General features: G+C 34.3%; 2 protein-coding genes across 2 annotated transcripts; both read left to right on the forward strand.

Annotated features, from left to right (window-relative positions):
* LOC109715826 lies at nt 1,167-7,706 on the forward strand. Its single transcript, XM_020241019.1, has 5 exons — nt 1,167-1,388; nt 4,611-4,725; nt 4,832-4,921; nt 7,116-7,214; nt 7,317-7,706. The coding sequence occupies exons 1-5, from the start codon at nt 1,321-1,323 to the stop codon at nt 7,416-7,418; spliced, it is 474 nt and encodes a 157-aa protein (XP_020096608.1). The 5' UTR covers nt 1,167-1,320; the 3' UTR covers nt 7,419-7,706.
* Nucleotides 9,679-9,978, forward strand: LOC109714805 (uncharacterized protein At4g14450, chloroplastic-like). The gene has a single exon (XM_020239511.1). The coding sequence runs from the start codon at nt 9,679-9,681 to the stop codon at nt 9,976-9,978; it is 300 nt and encodes a 99-aa protein (XP_020095100.1).

Genomic DNA, 10,440 nt, shown 5'->3' on the forward strand with positions numbered 1-10,440 from the left:
AAGATCCAGGGCAGTTTCCTTCGTAGACCAGTCGGGGGCGTCCTGTTGCCAAGGAATATTGCCTAGACCCGGTTCACCGTACTAGTTTAGGCAAAAATGTTTTTATAAAAACTAACCTCAACTATCACCTGTTTTTTTATTTCACTATTTAGCCCTTATTAAAAATTTTAATTTTACTATTTAATTTTTAAAAATTTTAAATATGTCGTTTATATTTACGAATTTAGTTAGTGTATTTTATAGAGTTCGGCTACTATACTATCGATAGTATCAAGCTCTTGATACTGTTGAGTTTTTTTATCGTTAGATTTATCATTCAATAAGTTTCACCTATTAGATTATACTATTCAACCAACCACCTACTCAACTCTAGGGGATTGCTATTATCTTAACTGAATATCCTTTCATCCAACGACTGAAAACTCAATAATAGCAAGCGTTTGGTACTATCGATAATATAGTAACATAATTCATATTTTACATTTAATTATAAATTTTATTAAAATAAATAATTAATTTAAATTTTGTATTCAAAGGCATTACTGAGTTATTAAATCAAATAAATTGAAAGAGTAGAAAGCCGAATCGAAATAGTTTATAGTTCAGATATATTTTTTACATTTTTATTTTTATTTTTATCATAGATTTCAAAATCAAATATTATATGTCACATAATAATAATAAAAAGAACTACCACACAAAAAAGAGATGCTTCTTAATGCATTGTATTTTTTATGATCAGATATTATCGCTGATATATGTCAATGAAACATATTTTATAATTATTTTATTCTCTAGTTATTATTATTAAATAGTAATATGTTATTGAGAACTATAATTTTCATTTAACTTTTTTTTTTTTGTAAACTGCGTTCAAATTTGAAAAAGAAATACTTGCAGTCTTCTATTTGATAATTTTCTTTTAATAATAATTTTATTTAAAAATAATAATATTTAATAAAAAAATTATCTTATATAAAAGTACAGCAATAATTTTTTTTCTGTGACATTATTTAACAAAATAGTGTAATTGGTATGGTACAACTTTTCATGAGGTCCGTCCTATACTATTTATTTAGTCCGGTCTACGGTAGACCGGGTGCACGCAACAGTTTTAATTTTCCGCTGTCGCGTGCCTTAAAGGCGAAGGGTCGGGGAGGGGAACGATGCGAAATTCCGAGGCACGAACCCTTCTCTCTCTCTCTCTCTCTCTCTCTCTCTCTCCTCCCCCCAAAACCCTTCTCCGAGATTCGGAACCGTGCGCGGAGCGAGAGAGATCTCGCTCTCTCGATCTCCTCTATCTCTTCGATTCCATTGGAGATGGGGTTCGTGTCCTTCGCGGGGAGAGTCCTCTTCGCGTCCGTGTTCCTCCTCTCCGCCTACCAGGAGTAAGCCCCGCCTTTTCTTCTCCTTCTTCTTCTTGGTGATCTCTGTCGCTTGAATTGTTTCTGTTTCTGGATCTGTTTTTTAAATGGGAGGATTTTGGTTTCGAGAGCTAGGGTTTTGGAAATCCGGGAGTTTTGTTGCGTTGTATGGTGAGATCTAGGGTTTCTTTTGTGATAAAGTTAGGGTTTTTGGCTTCTTTGATGCCTCTCTGTTGTTTGTGCTGTGAAAGGTTGGATTTTTAGTGTGTTTCTGACATTACCTTCTATACGACGTTTGCATGAGTTTGTTTTGTTGTCGGATCTCGGGTATGGTTGGATTGGGTCGTAGTTTTGGTTGGATCTGGTGGCTCCATTCTTTCTTTCGATCTGTTGTTGAAATGCGAGGATGCTACTTGGGAGAGTCATGGAATCGGAAATCCGACAATTTTTACTGTGTTGTGGTCTAAGAATTTTGGGTTTCTATTGTGAGGAAGTTAGGGTTTATGGCTTCTTCGATACTTTTCTCTTATTTGCGCCGTGCAATGTTGGATCTTTTTGTGTGTCTGACCTTACTTATTTTTGCGGAACTATTGACGATTTTGTTCTGTTGTTTGGGGTGCAGTTATGTCATATTGGGTCGTATTTTTGCTTAGATCTGGTAGGTCCGTGCTTTTTAGAATCTTTCCTTGTTTGCTACAGTTGTTTTCTTTATCTTGTTTTGGATTTTAATTATTTTTGTACTACATTGGAGATCCTGAAAATACCTTTTGGCTTCAACATTTTGTTGGGTTTTTCTTTTCTTTCAATTAGTGGACCATAATTTTCTGTACATTTATTGGTCCTTTCAGGACATTAGCTTCTCTATTGTTTTTCTAGGATTTTATTTTGTCATCGTAATATTTTAGATACTAAAATAGTGGAAAATGATATAAAGTTCATTCTGAGAATATGGCAAAAGTAATGAGCTCCCATAGATGGCTACTGAGAAGAATGAAGCCTTTGCTATTAATGAAAGGGAAAAGGAAATGATACCACAGAAGTCAAGGAAGAATGGTGGTGGATAATGCACATATAAAGTGTTATTTTTTCGGCCATCGGTCTTTTCATTTTTCCTTTAATAGTTAACTTTTTCATCTTTGGATGAGAATTAGTATGTATTTTGTTGCAGAATTGGCCTCCTATAATTAATATTTTACTATGGGTTTTGTTGCAATAATTTGCTATCAGCATAACCTTCAGGTACTTCGTGGTGGTTTTCTTTTTTCCTTTTTTTTTTCTCATCCATGAGTGTATCAAAATTTGTTTTGAATTCCTTGCCTTGTTTTGACTACTATAAGTGGAAAATGGCATGTCCTGTAAACATACTTGTAAGGGAAGTGTAGTTTTTACCTTGGAGATGTTTGTGTTTATATCTACAAATTGTAGAGTTTGGTTGGTATAGAGGTTTTATCGGTAGGTGCTCCAGTCTTTTTGCAAGATTTGCAGTGATAAATAATCCAAATGAATGCCAGGCAAAATATAGTGGTCATCCTAAATTGAGGGTTGAAACTTGCGAAAGAATAGTTTTGGAGTAGAAAAGCCTTCTCTAGATAACAAGTCAATCACACAACGGTGTGTCAAGCTCGTTGGATGAGATTCAGGGCAGTTCAGAAATTTAAGCAAAGAAATTGCCAAAGAAAAAGAATTGTTGATTAGTTTTGCTGCTATGTGGCAAAGTACTATTGAACTATGGCCTATCTCACGTGGTGTGGGCGTTACAGAGAAACTTTTCTAGTTTTGGATAAGCACTCTGCTATACTTTCTCCTTGCAAAATAGGTCGGTAGATTAGTATTCGATAAATCAGTTGGTTTGATCAAACAAAGGCTAATTGGGTGGTGCTTGACTAAAAAATGTAGGCATATACATTTACAAATTTTACTATTTGAGTTCCAATGCACGAAATTTTTTTTAGGGTAGGTTACGATATATGGATAAGGAAGATTTTGCTGAGGTATTCTTTGTAGTGCTTGCATCACGTGGAATAGGTCACCAGTCAATTTCACAAAGGCATTTCAAATTGGTCAAGTCAAACATGGGCACTATACTATAGTAAGCTCCGGTATAGGAAGGCGGAAGTATAATATAGTGTTTTTGGGTTTCTTTTGATATGAGAAATGTTTAATAGGATTTTTATCAATGATGTTGCAGAAGCCTTCCATGACTTTCGTTTTGTGGATGTTATGGAGCCTTGTGGATGGAAGAAAAGGTTTTAAAAGTTCATTTTTGTCAGCTCCGAAAATTTGAGAAGGATCGAAAATAGACTCTTTAAGACCTAAAGAATAGTATTTATCCTTGACAATTTGAAGCTATAAAAGATTCAATATAGCCTCACCTCTGTTATGTTAATCATGTTGATGTCAAAGAAGGCAACTCAATCTTAAATTGAAAAGGTTTAAAGTGGATTTCGTACTAAAACTTGAGTTCTAAAGGATCTCTCTGTCGACTAATATTACTGATAGGTAAACTTCTTTTTGGGGACCCAGTGATCAATCTAGAGGATCCCAGACTGAATTGTTACCTTTCTCCTCTATTATATTTGACTCTTGACTAAGAATCATTGTGATGTGTTTCAACATGATTCGGAGACCTTCTCAACATTCAAGATCTAGCTTAGAATATTGTATGTAGGCCTACTTGCTAATTAAAGTTAAGACTAGGGTCCATCAAGTTTGCTTTGAATATGTTTGAACTGAAAGAGAACCAGGGTCGAGTCTAAATTTTGGATCATACTAGGTCCTATTTGATTCGAATTAATTTAACTAAATCAACGTTTTAAACTTTAGTTATATTGAAGCTTTAGCTTTCTATTTCTTAGACATTTTTGATGAATTATGATGTCCTATGAGCTTCTTTATTCCTAATTTCCTATTGCTGTCAACAATCAGTGGTCAATTCGGTGTTATTACTTCTATCCACTTACAATTCATGGACTCTACACACCTTTCACATCGGAAGTTACATACCTGACTCGTAGCTAACGTTTACTAGTGACTATTGTCGAGCTCTCTTAGGTTGTAAGAAGATAGTCCTTGATCCTTGTTTCATCAGATTGGAAAGTATGATCGCATATGCCATTTGGAGATGAATAAGCATTTACCTTTGTGATGTTGGTATATTTATTTCTTATAGCTAGGTATTGGACATTTAATAGTCCCATACTAAAATAACATTGTACATTCTCTCTTTTTCTTTTTCTTCCTCCGCAGGTTCAGCGAATTTGGGGTTGATGGTGGGCCCGCAGCTAAGGCTCTTAGGCCAAAATTCAATCTCTTTGTTAAGCATGTGTCTTCCCATCTTGGGGTAGCAGTGCCCCGCATTGAAGTGAGGACTCTGTTCTTTCTGATTTCATTTTAACCGTCCTGTTGTATCACTGAACTAACCATTGTGCTAGGACAATGACTCGGATTTTTTAATTTTATGTTTTTAGATGAAACATGTTATTGCGACCACAATGGCTCTGAAAGGACTTGGAGGTCTCCTATTTATATTTAGCAGCTCCTTTGGTGCTTATCTCTTGGTTAGTGTTTTCTGTTTGACAAACTAAGTAGCTGTTTGGCATTTATTATTTTTTCTTTTATGTTTTGTTAGTTTATTTGATATCAAATGCACGTTGAGATGCTCATCTTGTTTCTTGTTATTCTTCATTACTTTGTAAATTCTTTATTTTAACCAATAATAAATAGTATTTTAGATCGTATTATCATAAGCAAAAAAACACTAGTAAACATCAGCAGTTATGAGATGAACATAATATAACTATGCTAATCTGAAATGAGAGAGATTTAAATAATTCTACAATCTTGATGAAGTTAAATATTACAATTTTTGAAAATTATATTAGAGGGCTCATGTGATGAAGTTAAAGGTTAGTTGGGGACTAGTGGTATCTGCAATCTCGCATTTGGGCCTATTTGGCAATTGGAACCAGTTATTGGGTGATGGTTTTGGGGGATAACTGGATAAGTGTCTTCATTGAGACAATTATATATTTATGCTAGATGAGTTTGATTTTGTCCATTGCTAGGACCTAATGATTACGATTTATTAAGATAGTGCATTTTATTGCAAGTTGATTAATCACTTCCGTGAAAATAAATTTACTAAGTAGGAAATATCTCATGCATTGCACAAATTTTTAATATTTTTTTTTTTACTTATAAATATGAAGAATAATGCATGTAAAATAAAATTATAAATTGCTGAGATCTAATTTTAATTATAAAATGAGACCATAAAATTAGTTTTGCTAACTTAAGAAGCCAATCTTACAGAATACAAATTAATATAGCTTTACAAAGAAGAAAAATAATACTTTATATAAAAGAATCAAAATACAATTAAGGGAAAAAATGATAACAAACAAAATTTTTGATGGGGCTAATATACAGAAGTTTTAAGTTTGTACTCAACCTGTCTGGCTAATTTACAATAGTATCATGATAAATAAATAAGTCAAAAAAAAACTAGAAGCATAAAATCTTGAATATTTCCTCCTATGCGTTAGGTGGAAAAATAAAAACGAGAAAATACCTTTAGTTTTACCTAAAAAGTATTTTAGATTATAAAGAAACTAAATTGTAAACTCATGACGTACAAAATTTAATTCGTGCAGTGAGAACATTCTAATTATAACAATGAAACTTGGTTTGTTTGTTCTGCCTACTTTATAAATAATTTAGATACAAATAATATCTTGTCAGTAATAATTATGCTAGAATACTTTTAGAAGTAAAGGAAGGAGTTTACTTTCGTGTTGTTTCTGGCGATGGAGAATCCGAATTGATGATGTGCACCGATAAACTTGATGTAGGCTATTTGAACTTTTTATGTTCCGAATTTTGTGATTTTAGAATATCATTTGCCTAGTGATCAAGTGGTCTCAAATTCACTTTTTATTAGCCATTTAAAATTGTTAATTTTGAGACCACTCGAATGCTAGGCAATTGATGTCGTAAAATTGCGAAATTCGAAACTTTAAAAGTTCAAGTAGCCTTGATCAAATTTAATTCAAATTCCCCATCGCCGGAAATGATGCGGGAAGTAAACTCTCTGGTTTACTTTCAAAAGCATTCCTCTACCTCAAAATATGTGAAGATAACAAGAGGAGAAAAATATATTATCTTACTTATACCACACCAAAGTTATCCGGCATATTATGCATTGGAAATTATGGTTGAGAGTTATGTGGATAGTTCTGTCATGAAAGCTAATTAATTAGTAGTTTATACTTATTATTAATAAACTAAGTAAATTATAATTATAAAATAAAATGTACGAAAAGCAACTAAGTATTTGAATTACATACGGTAACCGATCGTAGTAGGAAAAGTTCACTTCCTTTCAATACTCCAAATGTGAATATTTTTAGTAATGTATTACTCATAATAAGAAGATGAAATGTTCAACTCGTTTCAATTATTAATCTAAGACTTCTTAATAGCAATAAATCTAACAGAGTCAATAACTTATTAGGAACTTCAATTGAAACAGCGCCATATACTGAGAAATGTTATTCGGCATATCTCTTCTTGTTTCGTGGCATCCAGTGCCAGCCTCCAGTAAATTACTGATGAAGAATGTTGTAAACATTCAACTAGCTATACGGATTTGTCCTTCTGAAAGCCAAATACCCAATTAGTAATATATGCTGGCAAAAGAAAATAAATAATCTGTGACGGGTAACTAACCTGAAATGCTTTGTGCTCGTACAGGTGCTTTACCTAGCATTTATAACTCCTATTGTGTATGACTTCTACAACTACGACATCGAGAGGCCTGAATTCGTGCAGCTCTTTATCAAGTTCACTCAGGTACAATAACATTTCCCTCTCTTTCTCACTTCTATACATTCAAATCTGCAAACAAGTTCTCGCAACAAGTGAATAATCCACCAACATATATTTTTGCCGCAGAATTTGGCGCTCTTTGGTGCGTTGCTCTTCTTCCTGGGAATGAAGAACTCCATCCCCAAAAGGCAGCCCAAGAAGAAGTCTGCCAAGTCGAAGACAAATTGAAGTCGGAGGTACGGTTGAGCATTGTTTACGAACGGATCCTCTCTTATTTTGAAGGGTGTTTGTAATAGCCCTAATGAGATGTGAATGGCGGATTAGGAATGTGTCACTAGTTTAGTATTTTCATTATATATACTTGCGATCGGGCTCAGAAAACTATAGCATTGTCTCTTTATGTCGAAGCTCGGTGAGTCGGTGATTATGCAATTAAGCCCTCGTATTTATGCATTTAGTGGTACTTGATTTTTCTATTTCTGAGACTTTCATGAATATGCTAGATTATTATTATTATGTGGCCTGTGGTTGGTATGAGTATGATTGGTATTGAGCATAGCAAAAGGAAGCAATACTATCTCAGTATTCAGCATTTTAGCATTTTAAATATTCCTACTGGTATAGCATAGCATAGTTTAACTATGCTACATTTTTAAGGTTGTTCAAACAGGACCTTAGTTTCATTTGGCCATAAATTGTTACATATTTATCAACTAGAAGGGAGAATGGGTGATCCTGGGAGGAGTTCCACTGACAACAAAGAACAAATTTTACATTGAGAGGATAGGAAACAGAGCATGATATATCTACAAAGTCCTCAGAATTATATATGTTTTTTTTCTTTATTTTTACTCAATCATAAAATAGCAACAGTTTGTTTGCTGTAGTTTCTGTCCTTTTCTTTTTGTGTTGTTTTTTGGGTTAAATCAGTCTCAGACAAGATGTTTAATTCTCCGTGGCGACATACTGTTTCATTTTTATGTGTTTTTTGGGTATTTTAACCTGCATTGCAAGTATAAATATGCACGAATTTGAGAATATTGTTTAGTTATCTGTAGTTGCTTCTGTATAATGTAGTTGAACTTCACAGAGAGAGATTCAACTGGTGAATTTTGATTTACATTTAAATCGATGTAGATTCAAAATGAGAAGTTAGAACAATTTTATACCTAAGATGATATCACATAACTCCATATATAACATAACAAAACTTGCAAAATATGTTGTTTAAATTATAAATTAATTTCGTGAAATGTGATCTCTGTAAAATTACAATTTACCCACACGAGCGACACGCGAGTCAGAGAAGAGTTGATGTGTAAATTGAGATTAACGTGTTAAAATTAAAATTTTTTTGGTTATTTTTGTAATTATAATTTTATAGGAGTTATTGGATGCAGGGTCCTAACACTGTGTATGTAACAACAAACAAAATCGAGACATTCTGGAAGCCTCTTGACACTACTACACTGATGTTTCTAACAAGGTTGGCATTTGCTTCCCGCAGTGTAATGTTTTTTGTCTTTTGACACTTACCGGTCAAATGGACGGCTAGGGTGCAACTCATTTGTTCAACAAACCGAGGCCACGTGGTCAAAATATGACGGTCGTGATATAGACTGGTTAAAAAAAAAGATTTTTTTTTCTTTTTTTATGAATATATATACAATTCGATCACGTATCAAATTAGGAGATGTACGAGGATTTGGTGGTGATGATCAAGTGGCGGAACATGGTTTTTCTATCTATCAACACTGCGAGTATATATATATATATATATATATATATATATATATATATATATATATATATATATATATATATATACACCAGTACACACTTATCGAGTAGTAATTACCATTTTCATAAATTAAAGGATAAAACTTTAATTTTCTCCTTCTTTGTGAATTTTGTTAAGAAAATTATATTTAATTATTGTGATATGATAGTTAAATATAATTAATTCGATTACAGAGTAATAATAAAATTAAAATGAGCTGAATCACACAAAAAAAAAAGAAAAAAAAGAGCACAAAACAAAAAAAAACAAAACAAAACAAATTAGAATATTGATACATGGCATGCATCCACAGCCGGGGTAAAAACAAAATAAAAGAGAGCACATGGCATCCACAGCCGGCACGTGCCTCACAAATCCAGCCGAAGCTGCGGATCGAAACAAAAGTGAGTCCTCATAATACGCAAGGTTTCCACCAAGTTCGTGTGTCTCTTTATTCATTTCATTTTTATTTTAATTTTAATTTAATTACCGCCACCCGCCGAAAGAGACCCACATAGGAAATGTACATCAATTTTTTTCAACACACGCATCTCTCTCTCTCTCTCTCTCTCTCTCTAGATGTGTGTGTATATATATATATATATATTAATTATAATTCCTCATCACACTATTTTTATATCTACATCTATCAATCAATATTCTTGGTTTACCCTCCTACGACAATTAACGCTCTGCTTGCTTTTGGGAATGGATGCAACAGAAGAGAGCATGCAGAAAAACAGCAAGCTGCAGCGGCAGAAGAGCCGGCTCCAGATGCAGGCGCCATCCGCCATCCAGGTTGGCCGCGCCGAGCCCGCCGCGGTAGCCGAGTGGAGGGCCGCCATCCCCCTCCTCTCCCCGCTCGACGTCTCGACTGCAGCGGCGGCGGCGGCTGCAGACGAAGTAAAAGCCGCCGACGGCGGCGCGTGGAGGCATCCGGCCGCTCCGTTTTACTACGAGCCCGTGCCCGGAAATGCGCCGGCCTTTGTCTTCTCGTACTGTGCGTAACTCGCTGGGTATTGCTTTGCTCACTCCTGTTTACTTATAAGTAAAAGAATTACCGCCGCGATGTTTCGTATGATTCACATGCAAGTGAAAAGAAATGAGCAAAGCATTTTTCTCATTCCACGAGAATTTTTAGTGCCCTCACAGTTTCCTGTGCTGTAAATATTACTATCAACAAAATAGCAGTGCTTTTAAATGTGTAAGAGCCCTTCAAAAAAGATGCCACTTCCAACTTCAAACTTGTGAGTGCAAATCATGCCATGTCTCAAAATCCAGTTATTAATTACATTTTTTTTTTTTAAACTAATTGTTGAACAAGGAGTGTTGTGTATGAGCTCATTAGAGAGCCCCATATGACAGGCCAGTAGAGCATGGCATATTTTTTTAGATCTCTGGTATCTAAGCAGGGGAATTTTGAGACTTGCATAGGAATACTAAAGTAGCATTTTGAAAATTTCGATTATG

The sequence above is a fragment of the Ananas comosus genome, linkage group 9, assembly GCF_001540865.1.
Source record: "Ananas comosus cultivar F153 linkage group 9, ASM154086v1, whole genome shotgun sequence".
Taxonomy (NCBI): domain Eukaryota; kingdom Viridiplantae; phylum Streptophyta; class Magnoliopsida; order Poales; family Bromeliaceae; genus Ananas; species Ananas comosus.

Excerpts from the sequence above, each read along its gene's own strand:
- LOC109715826 (XM_020241019.1), top strand. The coding sequence starts at position 1,321 with ATGGGGTTCGTGTCCTTCGCGGGGAGAGTCCTCTTCGCGTCCGTGTTC. Across the intron at positions 4,726-4,831 it reads TAGCAGTGCCCCGCATTGAA|ATGAAACATGTTATTGCGAC; the intron begins GTGAGGACTCTG and ends TTATGTTTTTAG. Across the intron at positions 7,215-7,316 it reads TCTTTATCAAGTTCACTCAG|AATTTGGCGCTCTTTGGTGC; the intron begins GTACAATAACAT and ends TTTTTGCCGCAG.
- LOC109714805 (XM_020239511.1), top strand. The coding sequence starts at position 9,679 with ATGGATGCAACAGAAGAGAGCATGCAGAAAAACAGCAAGCTGCAGCGG.